This window comes from Rhinopithecus roxellana, chromosome 4 (genome assembly GCF_007565055.1).
Source record: "Rhinopithecus roxellana isolate Shanxi Qingling chromosome 4, ASM756505v1, whole genome shotgun sequence".
NCBI classification, from domain to species: Eukaryota; Metazoa; Chordata; class Mammalia; order Primates; family Cercopithecidae; genus Rhinopithecus; species Rhinopithecus roxellana.
Window position 1 is genome coordinate 25,612,291 of NC_044552.1, and position 15,482 is coordinate 25,627,772.

General features: G+C 58.7%; 1 protein-coding gene across 1 annotated transcript; it reads left to right on the top strand.

The window, feature by feature from the left end:
* Positions 1-286: 286 nt before the first annotated feature.
* On the top strand, positions 287-14,481 carry LOC104678146 (complement C4-B). Its single transcript, XM_030928295.1, has 41 exons — positions 287-402; positions 534-732; positions 941-1,142; positions 1,352-1,422; positions 1,501-1,589; positions 1,806-1,888; positions 2,059-2,155; positions 2,294-2,399; positions 2,490-2,622; positions 3,037-3,152; positions 3,252-3,431; positions 3,577-3,759; positions 3,891-4,076; positions 4,230-4,388; positions 4,643-4,769; positions 4,938-5,012; positions 5,273-5,470; positions 5,562-5,673; positions 5,766-5,836; positions 6,093-6,232; positions 6,346-6,555; positions 6,797-6,848; positions 6,950-7,039; positions 7,174-7,383; positions 7,563-7,638; positions 7,796-7,952; positions 8,050-8,166; positions 8,272-8,443; positions 8,671-8,903; positions 8,979-9,146; positions 9,540-9,599; positions 10,624-10,717; positions 10,815-11,001; positions 11,116-11,206; positions 11,302-11,376; positions 12,859-12,961; positions 13,128-13,217; positions 13,302-13,400; positions 13,583-13,666; positions 13,928-14,060; positions 14,204-14,481. Exons 1-41 carry the CDS (start codon positions 338-340, stop codon positions 14,343-14,345), a joined length of 5,235 nt encoding a protein of 1,744 aa, XP_030784155.1. The 5' UTR covers positions 287-337; the 3' UTR covers positions 14,346-14,481.
* The last annotated feature ends 1,001 nt before the right edge of the window (positions 14,482-15,482 follow it).

The following is a 15,482-nucleotide window of genomic DNA, read 5'->3' on the forward strand; positions in this document are numbered from 1 at the left end:
GTAAGCCCATGTACACATGAGCTCATGTGCACCTATACCCTGATACAGATACACTTGGTAGGGGGAGGTGCTCAGGCACTGGAATGAGGGGTTAACAGGGAAGGACAAGGTTATTTGTGGGCCAAGATTCAGAGATTCCCTTGGAGACCCAGGTGTCCGGGGCGCCCCCACAACACTGGGCCTGAGGCCAGTTGCATTTCTTCGCTGTCACGTGGTTTCCCAGCTTAGCTGGGCTGGGGGAGGAGCAAGGTCCAGAGTCAACTCTGCCCTAAGCCCTAGCTTGGCCAGAAGGTAGCAGACAGACAGACGGATCTAACCCCTCTTGCATCCTCCAGCCATGAGGCTCCTCTGGGGGCTGATCTGGGCATCCAGCTTCTTCACCTTATCTCTGCAGAAGCCCAGGTCCTGGAGGCGGGATGTTGGGCGCTTGGATTGGGGCAGGGCTGGCAACAGGACCCGATTCAGGAGTGAGGGAGAGCAGGGTTGGAGGGTCAGAGCGAAGTCTGACTGCTGATCCTGTCTGTTCTCCCCAGGTTGCTCTTGTTCTCTCCTTCTGTGGTTCATCTGGGGGTCCCCCTATCGGTGGGCGTGCAGCTCCAGGATGTGCCCCGAGGACAGGTAGTGAAAGGATCAGTGTTCCTGCGAAACCCATCTCATAATAATGTCCCCTGCTCCCCAAAGGTGGACTTCACCCTTAGCTCAGAAAGAGACTTCGCACTCCTCAGCCTCCAGGTAACTAGACCCCACGCCCTCCTGCTGCTTGTGGGGGCCTCCCGCCCTGTTCCCCTCGGTCTTGTAAGTGTCTTCATCTTCCCACCGGCCTCCTCCCCTCCTGTCTTCCCACCCTCGCATTCTCCTTCTATGTTTCTCCCTTGGTCTCTGTCCTTTTTGGCCAGCTCTCTCTTGCTCTGTGACCCGCTCCATCTCCCTCTCCTGACAGGTGCCCTTGAAAGATGTGAAGAGCTGTGGCCTCCATCAACTCCTCAGAGGCCCTGAGGTCCAGCTGGTGGCCCAGTCACCATGGATAAAGGACTCTCTGTCCAGAAAGACAAACATCCAGGGTGTCAACCTGCTCTTCTCCTCTCGCCGGGGGCACCTCTTTTTGCAGACGGACCAGCCCGTTTACAACCCTGGTCAGCGGGGTGAGTCTCAGCCCCAGGGCCTCAACATTGAACCCCCTCCAAGCCCTGTCAGGACAAGTTTGGTGCCCCCTAAGTGAGATAACCTGAAAGAAAGTGCCACATGGGAGGACTGCTTAGGAAATATTTGTCCCCCACTCCCTCTGCGGAGTTGGACCCACTCTCCCCTTGCACATGGATCCCTGCTCACCTCTCTCCCCCTCTTCTCCCAGTTCGGTACCGGGTCTTTGCTCTGGATCAAAAGATGCGCCCGAGCACTGACGCCATCACAGTCACGGTGGAGGTGAGTCCCCGACCTCTGGCCTTCCTGATCCTGGCCACTGATGTGACCTCCTGCCTGTGACCACTTCTCCCCTTGCAGAACTCTCACGGCCTCCGCGTGCGGAAGAAAGAGGTGTACCTGCCCTCGTCCATCTTCCAGGATGACTTTGTGATCCCAGACATCTCAGAGTGAGCTCTCCCAATGTGGGGGCTGTCCCCAAGCTACACCACCCCAATTCCTGTTAGGCTCTCCACCTCCCACACAGGCACGTCCCGGGATGCCCTGGCCCTCAACCTCCTGAGCCTCTGGTTAACCCCCACAGTCCTCTTCCCAGGGAAGCAGGCCTCTGGCTCTCCGTGTCCCATTGCACAGATGGGCTGAGCGCCTTCCTTGTCCATTCTCAGGCCAGGGACCTGGAAGATCTCAGCCCGATTCTCAGATGGCCTGGAATCCAACAGCAGCACGCAGTTTGAGGTGAAGAAATATGGTGAGAGCTGGAAACTGGAGGGACAGGCAACTGCTTTCCGGAAGGAAATAAGGGTGGGAGGAAACATAGTGGGTGCAGCTCAGGGCAGGGAGATATGGGTGCCACAGCCCTGGGTGGAGGGGAGTCTTTGAGCTAGAGTCTGACCTGCCTATCCCTTCACCCTGGGTCAGTCCTTCCCAACTTTGAGGTGAAGATCACCCCTGGAAAGCCCTACATCCTGACGGTGCCAGGCCATCTTGATGAAATCCAGTTAGACATCCAGGCCAGGTAATACCTCCCTCCCCACCTCTGCCCACCAGCACTGGGTCCTGCTCCCTACTCAGTATGAATGGGCTCCTGCTTCCCTGCCCTCAGGCCATTATTCCCCCCAGCCCTTGGCCCGCCCTCTTCTCTCTGTCACAACAGGTACATCTATGGGAAGCCAGTGCAGGGGGTGGCGTATGTGCGCTTTGGGCTCCTAGATGAGGATGGTAAGAAGACTTTCCTTCGGGGGCTGGAGAGTCAGACCAAGGTAGGAAGGAGAATAGGGGCTGGGGAGGGGAAGGGGCAAGGGAGGTGAGACTCAGTCTCACCCTATGTCCTGTTTCTTTCTGTGCCTCAGCTGGTGAATGGACAGAGCCACATTTCCCTCTCAAAGGCAGAGTTCCAGGATGCTCTGGGGAAGCTGAATATGGGCATTACTGGCCTCCAGGGGCTGCGCCTCTACGTTGCTGCAGCCATCATTGAGACTCCAGGTGGGTGACTTTCCCTTATTGTAACCCCAGACCTCACCTCTGACCTCTGAGCTAACCCTCTGTCCTCCAGCACCAACACCACGCCACTTCCCCCACCTCGTCTTAGACTCAAAACCAGGAAACACCCAGGAGACCTGGTCTCTCTCCAACTCTGTCTCTGTGACTCGGCCCTTTTCTCTGGCTCAGTTTGTGTATTTATTTGCTTGTTCTGCTCATTCATTCACTCCTCCAGTGGACATGTGTTGTTCAATGTCCTGTGCTGGGCCTCAGCATGCACAGATAGGAATACGGCGGCCTGTGCCCTAGGAGCTCACTGTCTTGTGGGAGGGAACCACTCAAGCCACTCTCCACTTATCCTCCTGTCCCTCTCTTCTTGGGCTCTGTCCCCACCTCTCTCTGTCCTTTGTCTTGCAGGTGGGGAGATGGAGGAGGCAGAGCTCACATCCTGGTCTTTTGTGTCATCTCCCTTCTCCTTGGATCTTAGCAAGACCAAGCGACACCTTGTGCCTGGGGCCCCCTTCCTGCTGCAGGTTTCTTCCAGAGGGGAAGGATGAGTAGGGAGGGGGTGGTAGTTAGGAGGGCTCAGGGTCTGACCACTCTCTTTTGCCTGCCCTCTTTTACCTGCCTAGGCCTTGGTCCGTGAGATATCAGGCTCCCCAGCGTCTGGCATTCCTGTCAAAGTTTCTGCCACCGTGTCTTCTCCTGGGTCTGTTCCTGAAGTCCGTGACATTCAACAGAACACAGATGGAAGCGGCCAAGTCAGCATTCCAATCATTACCCCTCAGACCGTCTCAGAGCTGCAGCTCTCGGTAGGACTCCTCGGACCCCTGGGAGATGGTGGGGGAAGGGGATGAGGGTGAGCTGGGGTCCCGAGGATCCATGGCTTGATTTGCGGGGAAAGTGGGATGCCTGGCTCTGAGCTACTACCCTATTCGCACCTGCCCCTCTCTCCAGGTATCTGCAGGCTCTCCCTATCCAGCCATAGCCAGGCTCACTGTGGCAGCCCCACCTTCAGGAGGCCCCGGGTTTCTGTCTATTGAGCGGCCGGATTCTCGACCTCCTCGTGTTGGGGACACTCTGAACCTGAACTTGCGAGCCGTGGGCAGTGGGGCCACCTTTTCTCATTACTACTACATGGTGTGCATGAGCTGGGAAGTCGAGGAGGGCTGGGGTGCAGGGAAGAGCCCTCTGGGTGGGGCTGCGGGGTTCAAGGCTGGGGCCGTTCCATGAAGAGGCAACCACTCTTGTCCCTCCCCTTCTTGGCCCAGATCCTATCCCGAGGGCAGATTATGTTCATGAATCGAGAGCCCAAGAGGACCCTGACCTCGGTCTCTGTGTTTGTGGACCATCACCTGGCACCCTCCTTCTACTTTGTGGCCTTCTACTACCATGGAGACCAACCAGTGGCCAACTCCCTGCGAGTGGATGTCCAGGCTGGGGCCTGTGAGGGCAAGGTGACTGGGATCAGGCGAGATGGCACTTGTGCTGAGGGAGTTGAGGACAGGGTGATTGCCAACAGGGCATGGATTTAGCTTGGGGGCAGTGACGATACTGGGACTGAAGGAAGCTCTCTCACTCTGACCACCCCTGCCTTCGGCCCCTGCCAGCTGGAGCTCAGCGTGGACGGTGCCAGGGAATACCGGAACGGGGAGTCCGTGAAGCTCCACTTAGAAACTGACTCCCCAGCCCTGGTGGCGCTGGGAGCCTTGGACACAGCTCTGTATGCTGCAGGCAGCAAGTCCCACAAGCCCCTCAACATGGGCAAGGTTTGTCCACACCCTCTCCCCAGCCCTCCCACCCCTCCATGGCTCATCCCCCTGCTGCCCTGAGCCCTGGGCTCAGCCCTGAGATCCCACTGAGGGCTCCCCACAGACTCTTCCCCACTTGGTCCTGTGGTCTCCATCTCCTCGCTCTGTATCCTTTCCTATACCTCCATGCGCTGCCCTCTCACCTGTGCCGAGCGCTTGGTCCTGCCCCATCAGCCATGCTTGGCTCCTAGCATTCCTGCCTCTTCTTGCAGGTCTTTGAAGTTATGAACAGCTATGATCTCGGCTGTGGTCCTGGGGGTGGGGACAGTGCCCTTCAGGTGTTCCAGGCAGCGGGCCTGGCCTTTTCTGATGGACACCAATGGACCTTCTCCAGAAAGAGTGAGAACAGAGAAGGAAGGGGAGTGGGTGGCAGGAAGATAAGGAAGGAGGAAGGGCCCGAGGGGGCCAGGTAGGAAGAGTCGGGGTGGGAAGGGCTGGGCAGGGGAAGGCGGGGAGGGGAGGAAGCTGAGTGCCTGACGGCTGGACTGCAGCCTTGCTCTCTACCAGGACTGGGCTGTCCCGAGGAGAAGACAACCCGGAAAAAGAGAAACGTAAACTTCCAAAAGGCGATTAATGAGAAATGTGAGTTGTGGGTGTCTAGGCAGCAGCTTGGGCTCTCCACTTGGGATCAAGGTTGGGGTCTGCCTCTCTGCCCCTCGCCTCCTTGCTGAACCAGTGTGTGGTATTTGGGGCCAGAGATCCGAATTCCGGGATTACAAGTGGAAGGGTGGGCAGCTCTCTCCACCAGCCTCTCTTATGTTGCTGGTCTCAAGGGGTCTGGGTGGGGGCTGAGGTGCATGTTCCTTTCGTCCTCTTGTGCTCACCCGCACCTGGCCCTGCAGTGGGTCAGTATGCTTCCCCGACAGCCAAGCGCTGCTGCCAGGATGGGGTGACACGTCTGCCCATGATGCGTTCCTGCGAGCAGCGGGCGGCCCGAGTGCAGCAGCCGGACTGCCGGGAGCCCTTCCTGTCCTGCTGCCAATTTGCTGAGAGTCTGCGCAAGAAGAACAGGACCAGGGGCCAGGTGGGCCTCCAACGAGGTGAGGGGCTGGGTAGGGCTAGGGCACAGGTGGCGGTGCTTGGAAAGGCAGCACGGCCCCCCTCCTCACTCCCGTCCACCGTGGCCCCCAGCCCTGGAGATCCTGCAGGAGGAGGACCTGATTGATGAGGATGACATTCCCGTGCGCAGCTTCTTCCCAGAGAACTGGCTCTGGAGAGTGGAAACAGTGGACCGCTTTCAAATGTGAGAGTGTTTGCCGGCCCAGCCTTGTCTCTGCGCTGTGTCTGGGGGCCAGCCCAGGGTGTGACGGAGCTTCTCTGCCTTTCCCTACGCAGATTGACACTGTGGCTCCCCGACTCTCTGACCACGTGGGAGATCCACGGCCTGAGCCTGTCCAAAACCAAAGGTGAGGTGACCTTGTCTGGGCCTCAGGTGACCCCGCTTCCATTTCCCTCTACCCCAGCTCCCTGTTCCCTTTGCTCTTAGTGTAGGAAGAGGGTCCGGTGATCTGGGGAGATCTGTGCCAGCGTGCAGCTGGTGTGGGCCAGAGGTCAGAGGCAGACTGAGACAGAGCTGGGTCACCCCGCCCTCCCTCCTGCGGCCCTGAAGCCTTGATGGCCCCTCTGATCTCTGCCCTTCCCCCCACACTTCCCTTCCCTCAGGCCTATGTGTGGCCACCCCAGTCCAGCTGCGGGTGTTCCGCGAGTTCCACCTGCACCTCCGCCTGCCCGTGTCTGTCCGCCGCTTTGAGCAGCTGGAGCTGCGGCCTGTCCTCTATAACTACCTGGATAGAAACCTGACTGTGAGGTCCCGAGGGAGCCTGAGCATACAGGGGTTGGGGGAGCCAGGGTCCAGTGAGGGGTGGGGAGCCTAACGGGGCCGGGACTCTGGCCATTCTCGTTTTCCTGCCCTCAGGTGAGCGTCCACGTGTCCCCAGTGGAGGGACTGTGTCTGGCTGGGGGCGGAGGGCTGGCCCAGCAGGTGCTGGTGCCTGCGGGCTCTGCCCGGCCTGTCGCCTTCTCTGTGGTGCCCACAGCAGCCGCCGCTGTGTCCCTGAAGGTGGTGGCTCGAGGGTCCTTCGAATTCCCTGTGGGAGATGCCGTGTCTAAGGTTCTGCAGATTGAGGTGAATGGAGCACCCCTGAATACAAGTCCCCGGCCCCCCAGCTTTGTCCTCCACCCTCAGCACTCTCTCTGCTGGCCAGGCCAGGGGCCCAACACCCAAATCAATGCCTTGGTCTATTCACATCTACAATTCTGATCCAACTCTGTCCCTGGAGTTGAAACTCAAAGTCCTGGGGGAGTCTGCACTGGCAGGGCAGGCTGTAGTCCTGTGTGACCCCACAACCATGTTTTCCCTGAGACAGAAGGAAGGGGCCATCCATACAGAGGAGCTGGTCTATGAACTCAACCCTCTGGGTGAGTGGCCCTCTACCTCCAGCCATCGGTTTCCTAAGTGGGTACAGGTGGTGGGGGATGTGGACAGCAGGACAGGCTGCCAACTTCCCCCATTTCCCCAGACCACCGAGGCCGGACCTTGGAAATTCCTGGCAACTCTGATCCCAATATGATCCCTGATGGGGACTTTAACAGCTACGTGAGGGTTACAGGTGGGAGCGCCCTTTAGGCCCTTCCCAGTGGCCACCTTCAGATTCACGTGAGACCTATGGATCCCTGCTTGGTCCCACTCCCCGTGAGCCTCTGACGCGGAGCCTCAGACCTCCACCCTCTCCCTCCCATGTAGCCTCAGATCCATTGGACACTTTGGGCTCTGAGGGGGCCTTGTCCCCAGGAGGCGTGGCCTCCCTCTTGAGACTTCCTCAAGGCTGTGGGGAGCAAACCATGATCTACTTGGCTCCGACACTGGCTGCTTCCCGCTACCTGGACAAGACAGAGCAGTGGAGCGCACTGCCCCCTGAGACCAAGGACCACGCTGTGGATCTGATCCAGAAAGGTTCTGGGTGTGGGGGCAAGCAGGAGGGGGGCCAGGAAAGGACAGTTACTGCAAGATGGACAGCCCAGGAGGCTACAGAGGGAAAGAAAGGGGGACCCTGATGGGGATGGGGAGCGTGGCCTTGGGTTCAAACAGCAGAAGGATGAGTGTCACCTGAGCGGCCTCCTCTCCTCTCCAAGGCTACATGCGCATCCAGCAGTTTCGGAAGGCGGATGGTTCCTATGCGGCTTGGTTGTCACGGGGCAGTAGCACCTGGTGAGGTTGGGAGAGGGGTTCCAGGGCTCTGAGGGGGTCAGGGCCTGGGCAGGGGCGGGACAGAGCTGGTACAATGGGAGGGTGAATAACCAGGCATCTGCGGCGTGGGTGTAGCCATAAGCAAGTCCTTATCCCCAACTCTCCTTCCTCCCTCCAGGCTCACAGCCTTTGTGTTGAAGGTCCTGAGTTTGGCCCAGGAGCAGGTAGGAGGCTCGCCTGAGAAACTGCAGGAGACGTCTGAGTGGCTTCTGTCCCAGCAGCAGGCTGATGGCTCGTTCCAGGACCCCTGTCCAGTGATACACAGGAACATGCAGGTGCGGGCCTGCTGGGGTGGCCCGAGGAGCACCTGTAGGAGGAGTCTCTTTGCTTCTTCCCCCTCCTGTTTGACATCTTCTTTTCTCCCCTCACTAGGGGGGTTTGGTGGGCAGTGATGAGACTGTGGCACTCACAGCCTTTGTGACCATCGCCCTTCATCATGGGCTGGCCGTCTTCCAGGACGAGGGTACAGAGGAATTGAAGCAGAGAGTGGTAAGGACAGTGGCGTTTCTGCCCTCCGCTGGCCCCCAGCTCTCCCCCTTTTTCCGCAGGAACCCAGGAGTCCAGGCCCCAGACCTTCGTCCCGTTTTCTTCCAGGAAGCCTCCATCTCAAAGGCAAACTCATTTTTGGGGGAGAAAGCGAGTGCCGGGCTCCTGGGTGCCCACGCAGCCGCCATCACGGCCTATGCCCTGACACTGACCAAGGCCCCCGGGGACCTGCAGAGTGTTGCCCACAACAACCTCATGGCAATGGCCCAGGAGACTGGAGGTGAGGGACGAGGGGCTCCTGGCAGTGAACCTGAGTCCCAGGGGACCTTAGGATCCATGAGTGTGCCCAGAGGGAGAGGCTGGATGAAGACTCAGAGGAGTAACCAAGGTGTAAGCAGGGGTGTGTTGGGGGAGAATCAGGAGAGTCCAGGAGGCAGTGACTAAGGGCCAAGGACCAGGCTCTTCTCCCTGCCCTCCTGTTTACTGGTGGTTTCCCTTCACCTCCAGATAACCTGTACTGGGGCTCAGTCACTGGCTCTCAGAGCAATGCCGTGTCGCCCACCCCGGCTCCTCGCAACCCAGCCGACCCCATGCCCCAGGCCCCAGCCCTGTGGATTGAAACCACAGCCTACGCCCTGCTGCACCTCCTGCTTCACGAGGGCAAAGCGGAGATGGCAGACCAGACTGCAGCCTGGCTCACCCGTCAGGGCGGCTTCCAAGGGGGATTCCGCAGTACCCAAGTAGGGGCCGCCCGCGGGCTCTGGGGGTGGGTAGTCCTAAGAACAAGCGCTTGAGTCCTGACCCAACCTCCCTAGGACACGGTGATTGCCCTGGATGCCCTGTCTGCCTACTGGATTGCCTCCCACACCACCGAGGAGAGGGGACTCAATGTGACTCTCAGCTCCACAGGCCGCAGTGGGTTCACGTCCCACGCGCTACAGCTGAACAACCGCCAGATTCGCGGCCTGGAGGAGGAGCTGCAGGTGAACCACTCCCTGGTGAACCACTCCCTCGCTGGGTAGCCAGGACACCTGGGCCTCGTGGCCAGGTCAGAAGCCGTCCCCACCCTCCCATCCGTGGAATCCCCGCAGCACTTCTTCCTGGGGCCCCTGGGGGAAGACTGACTTCCTGCCTGTGTGACCTGGAGCTCTGAGCTTCAGTTTTCTCACTTGTAGAGTAACAAATGCAGAGTTTACCCTACAGGGTTGTTAGAAGGCTGAAGTGAGATAATTCACGTGCTAGTATAGACTTTGTGGAAATGTGAGGTGGGGAGAGGAGGTGGGGCTGTTTTGAGGAAGGAGACAAGTTATTGGAGCCGCAAAAATAGGTTTGCTTGTGCCCTTCTAACATCGCCTTCCCTTTCCTGTTGCTGAAAGTTTTCCTTGGGCAGCAAGATCAATGTGAAGGTGGGAGGAAACAGCAAAGGAACCCTGAAGGTGAGGGCCCGGGAAGGGGCAGGGCCGGGCACTGGCGGAGGAGACGGGTGTGAAGTGAGAGGCCTGTGGGCAGAGGCGCATGGTCCGGGGAAGGAGGCAGACACCTCAGGGTTGGCGTCCCGGGCCTCCGTCCTGGGTGATTTCCCCCTGCTTGCTCTCCCCATCTCTGGGTACCTGTTGTTTCCTTTACCTGCCTCAGTGCTGATGGTCCCGGATCCCACTCCTCAGCCCAGGCCTCTTCCCTCAGCCACGGGCCCCACTCGTCCCACTCCCGCAGCACCTCAGACGAGGCGTGTCCCAAAGCCCTTCTTCACTGTGTGTCTCTTGTCTGGCTGATGGGAACCCCTGCCAGCCGGGAGCCCCGCCACTACTCCAGAGGCCGTGTTAGTGGCCCCTCTCCCAAGCCTGTCCTTATGCCCCTAGTGACTCCTCCTCTGCTCCCCTGCTGCCTGTGGCCCTTGGTGCTTGCATCCTAGATTCTGTGCTAACACAGTCTTCTCCCTACCTGGAACTTCTCTTTAACTCCCCTGTCTGCTCCACTGTCCACACGGCAGTGACACTGACCTTCCAAAAGCCCCAGCCAGATCAGCCTTGGGGAAAAGTCACAACCCCTGCCCGTGGCTCACATGGCTGGGCCTCTGCCCACCTCTCCGGCCAGGCAGATCCTGCCTACACAGATCCCCGTGCCTTTCCTGTCCTTCCCTGCTTCTTGGCCCACAGGACAAACTCTCCTCCTTCAAGCCTTGGCCAGAAGCCTTTCCTGAGCTTTTCAGTCCAGCCTCTTCCCAGCACAGTCTAGAGTGTTGGCCTCTGGGGGCAGGGGCCTGCTTCGTTACCTTTCTGTCTCACCCGGCGCCTGTGGCAAATCTGGTGCCACTCCTGTGTGTGGCCTGTGCAGTGATGGGGATGAAAAGGGGCTGAAGGCCTCAAAACCTTAGCCCGGGGAGATGCCCTTAAGTGTGGCACCAGAGAGGTCTGTGGCCTCAAATGTCCTGCGTCCTCTCCCTGCCCCTTGCTGAGCCAGGTCCTTCGTATCTACAATGTCCTGGACATGAAGAACACGACCTGCCAGGACCTGCAGATAGAAGTGACAGTCAAAGGCCACGTCGAGTACACGAGTGAGTGTGGGGCTTGGGAGGCCTCGGGGCCTGGCAGGGGCTGGTGCAAGGAGCCAGGTGGCCATCCCAGCCCTCCTCACAATGCTTCCCTGTTCAGTGCAAGCAAACGAGGACTATGAGGACTATGAGTACGATGAGCTTCCAGCCAGGGACGACCCAGGTGCCCCTCTGCAGCCCGTGACACCCCTGCAGCTGTTTGAGGGTCGGAGGAACCGCCGCAGGAGGGAGGCGCCCAAGGTGGTGGAGGAGCAGGAGTCCAGGGTCCACTACACCGTGTGCATCTGGTGGGCGCCGGGAGCTGTCCTGGGCCAGGGGAGGGAGGGCAGGACCCAGGCTGGGACTGGGCTTCTGGAACCCGCGCAGGTAGAACCTGGACGACAGGTCACATGTCTCCACAGGCGGAACGGCAAGGTGGGGCTCTCTGGCATGGCCATCGCAGACATCACCCTCCTGAGTGGATTCCACGCCCTGCGTGCTGACCTAGAGAAGGTGTGGTCAGACCTCAGGGCAACCCCCTCTGCCCCGGTGCTGAGCCCTGTCATGTGCAGGGCCTGTGACCTGTGACTACCTCCCCTTTTCCACAGCTGACCTCCCTCTCTGACCGTTATGTGAGTCACTTTGAGACCGAGGGGCCCCACGTCCTGCTGTATTTTGACTCGGTGAGTGGGGAGAGGTGACGTAGGAATGGACTCGATGGCACTGGGTGTACTGAGTGTGTGTTAGGAGGTTTCTCAGGAGACAGCTCTGTCAGCGGCCGGTGCTCTTGGGGACTTGATGTCATCAGCGAGAAGGAGGAGGATGTGAGCCTGTGAGACACAGCAGAGTAAGGGGCAGACGTGCAGGTGGCAGGGGCCAGTGCCAGTCAGCGGGGACCCTCGGGGCTTGAGAGGGATGCTTCGTAAAGCCGGTTTTATTCAGCTTGAGGGGCTGCCTTTGTTTTTTTGTTGAACTTCCTTTTTTTTTATATTAAAGTATATTTTCTTTTACAAAGTGATAGTGGCCATAGATGACAGCTGTATTTGTCTTTTCACGGCCTTATTTGGCTAAAATAGTTATCAACCCTCTTATGGCTTTCAAAACATTTTTATTTATTTATTTATTAAAGACAGGGTCTCACTGTGTCGCCCAGGCTAGACTTGAACTCCTGGCCTCAAGCGATCCTCTGGCCTAGGCCTTTCAAAGTACTGGGTTTACAGGCCAAAGCCACCATGCCCGACCTTCAAAAATGTTTTTTGAACATTTACCGTAATCTCTGGGAGAAAATGTGAGAAAGGTGTGGTGGCTTTCATTAGCCAGCTGTTTGTAGGTCAGGGAGACCCCTACCCAGTGTGTGCAGAGGGGCCAGCCCCCATCACCTGGGGAAGCCTGGCTGACACATCTGGGTTGAACTCAATGGAAAACACAGAGCCAGCAAGATTCCCGGATAGGGAGCTGACGGCGCGGCAGCCCAGCTCAGGTGAGACACTGGCACGGCACCGTGTGGACTGGGCCCGCGTGGGCGTGAGGGGGGTCAGGCCTGGGACCTGAGTCAGGGGGTCAGGCAGGACGACAGAACCTGCAGTTAGGTGACGGCAAATAAAGGAGGACCCAGTTGTATCCATGACAAAGATGAGCTGTCAGGAGGGTGAGTGGGTTTGGGGGCAGGCAGAGTGCCTTGGAGAACTTACAGGTCCTGCCAAAACCCTAATGCAGAGATGGAGCTGCAAGTTCGGTTTGGGAATCATCAGCCTGGAGTGGTTTAGTGGAAGGCAGGGAGTGGTTGAGGCCCCCACAGGGGAGCACTGAGGAAGCAAGTTCCGAAGGAGGGAATGCAAGAAATGACCAGCTCAGAACCAAGGGTGTTCCAGAGGCTAACCCTTAGCTTAGGGACAGTCTCACAGAGAACATGTCCATGATGCAAGACTCTGCTGAGGGCCTGGGGCAGTGAAGACTGGCGCAAGGTCACCCTCTGGGAAGTGAAGTCACCAGAGACCTTGCAGAGCAGCTTTGAGAGTTCTCTGAGTAGGAAGGTAACAGAATGTGAAGGACACTGGAGAGAAGACCAACAGGAACCAAACAAAAACAGGCCAAGGAAATCCAATATAGGGGGCTGCAGGGCCCAGGGAGTGGGTCCCTCATCTCTCCTCCCCACGCTGGGCCAGGTCCCCACGTCCCGGGAGTGCGTGGGCTTTGAGGCTGTGCAGGAAGTTCCCGTGGGGCTGGTGCAGCCGGCCAGCGCAGCCCTGTACGACTACTACAACCCGGGTGAGCACTGCGGGGCACCCTGGAGTTCGGGAGAGCTGTGGCATAGGTGCCCTCCTGTGGGACAGTGGACACTGCGGTAGTGTGGGGGGCAGAAAGCGCTGGGGCTCCCTGGGACTGAGGAGGCAGAACAGAGGGACCTGTGCCCTAACTCCTCTCTCCTCTCCAGAGCGCAGATGTTCTGTGTTTTACGGAGCACCAAGTAAGAGCAGACTCCTGGCCACCTTGTGCTCTGCTGAAGTCTGCCAGTGTGCTGAGGGTGAGACTGAGGGCCTGGGGCGGGGCAGTGGAGGTGGGATGGCCGGGGATCCCCCACACTGTCTGATGGGGCCCCCGACTTCAGGGAAGTGCCCTCGCCAGCGTCGCGCCCTGGAGCGGGGTCTGCAGGACGAGGATGGCTACAGGATGAAGTTTGCCTGCTACTACCCCCGTGTGGAGTACGGTCAGTCTTCCCACCGAGGCCCTGGCCTGACCCACCCTCGGGGACTGGCTGTTTTGGTCTCTCTGGGTGTAGCCTGCCCCTCTTACAGGTCATGAATGCAGCCTGTTTGGTCTGACACCAACTTCCTGCCCTCTCAGCCTCAAAGTGACTCACCTTTCTCCCTTCTCCTAACCCCCTCTTAGGCTTCCAGGTTAAGGTTCTCCGAGAAGACAGCAGAGCCGCTTTCCGCCTCTTTGAGACCAAGATCACCCAAGTCCTGCACTTCAGTATGAAGGAACCGGAGAGGCGGGCAGGGCTGGGGGGAGACAGGGAGGCTGAGGTCTGGCTGAGGACCTGACCATCTGGAAGTGTGAAAATCCCCTCGGCATGTCAGAAGCCCTGGGCTTGGCCATAAATAGGGAGGCAGTGGCACCTCTCCGTGGGGGCGGCGAAGGTGGAATGAGAGGAGCTACACAGAGCTGCTGGCCTGGGCTCGCCCTGTACCTTCTCTTCCCCTCTGACCACTTTTGTGCACGTCATCCCCGCAGCCAAGGATGTCAAGGCCGCTGTTAATCAGACGCGCAACTTCCTGGTTCGAGCCTCTTGCCGCCTTCGCTTGGAACCTGGGAAAGAATATTTGATCATGGGTCTGGATGGGGCCACCTATGACCTCGAGGGACAGTGAGTCATCTGATCCCCTCAGTCTCTTGCCCTCCCCATGCCTCGCCACCTAGGCCTTGCCCTTCGGAAGCCAGATGCCTGTGCTCTCTGTTCCCAACTGCCATCCTCCCGAGCCCTGCTGACTGCCCCTTTGCCCCCTGCAGCCCCCAGTACCTGCTGGACTCCAATAGCTGGATTGAGGAGATGCCTTCTGAACGCCTGTGCCGGAGCACCCGCCAGCGGGCAGCCTGTGCACAGCTCAACGACTTCCTCCAGGAGTATGGCACTCAGGGGTGCCAAGTGTGAGGGCTGCCCTCCCGCCTGCCCCGGGAGGAACCTGAGCCTGGGAACCATGAAGCTGGAAGCACTGCTGTCTCCACTTTCCTGAACACAGCCTGGGACCAAGGCATATTAAAGGTTTTTGGCAGCAAAGCGTCAGTGTGTGTTGCTAGGGCCGAGAGCAGTGCCCCTCCGCATTCCAGTTCTGGGCAGGCCAGGTTGACATAACCTCAGACCCTCTGAGCCCTGATGACCCTTGGGCTGTCCAGCTCTGTCAGACCCTCCCTGATGACCCGCTAGGAGTCTAGTGCTTCACAGGACCACCCCGAGCAGAACTGGGACCCAAGAGCCTGACCCCCAAGGACCAGAGTCCATGCCAAGGCCACCCTTCAGCTTCCAAGGCCCTCCACTGCCCGGGTGTCACCAGTCACCACGGCCTCAGACAGGGCTTGTGCTCAGCTGACACCTCTGACACAGCTCTTCTGCCTCATGAGCTGTTGTCCAGCCACACCTCCCCAACTCTGTCCTCGCGCTGCTGGTGGTTCAGAGGTCTGTGGATTTTAGCTGAGTTTCGGGTCGTTGAAAGCCTCGTGACGCTTCTTTCTATCAGTGGCGTGAGGTGACGTTCCCAGAGTTGTGCAATCCTCAGGTCCGGTGGTGTCTTCTTCCAGTTACTGGTTTCAAACAAGCCAAAAGTCTGATTGTGCTATTTGTAAATCCTCTGAGGAAGCTGCTGTTCTCTTGGAGTCTACCCTCCACACACTGCCTGCCTAGCTTTCCCCCATTTAGTGGCACACCTGGGGTTTTCAGAGATGACTCCGAAATCTGTCCAAAGAAGATTGCTGAGTCAGTTTCCATAGAGGTCATGCCAGTTCAGCAGCCTGCCATCCAGTCATTCAACAGAAATTTGGGAAACTTTCACTTCACGCCCTGTTCCAGGTGCCACAGTGACAGCTACTTACTCACTGCAGGGCTCATCACTGGGGAGACAGATAAGAGGATAGGCAGTCCCCAACCTCTGTGAAAGATGTGATGCCAGGGAGCAGTGTGGTCCTGTGCAGCATCTAACTAAGTCAGGGGCATTGCCGGGCCGGGACAGGGAAGGCTCCTGGAGCAGGTGGCCTCCAAGTGGGGCTCTGAAGACTGAGAAGGAGCCAAAGAGCA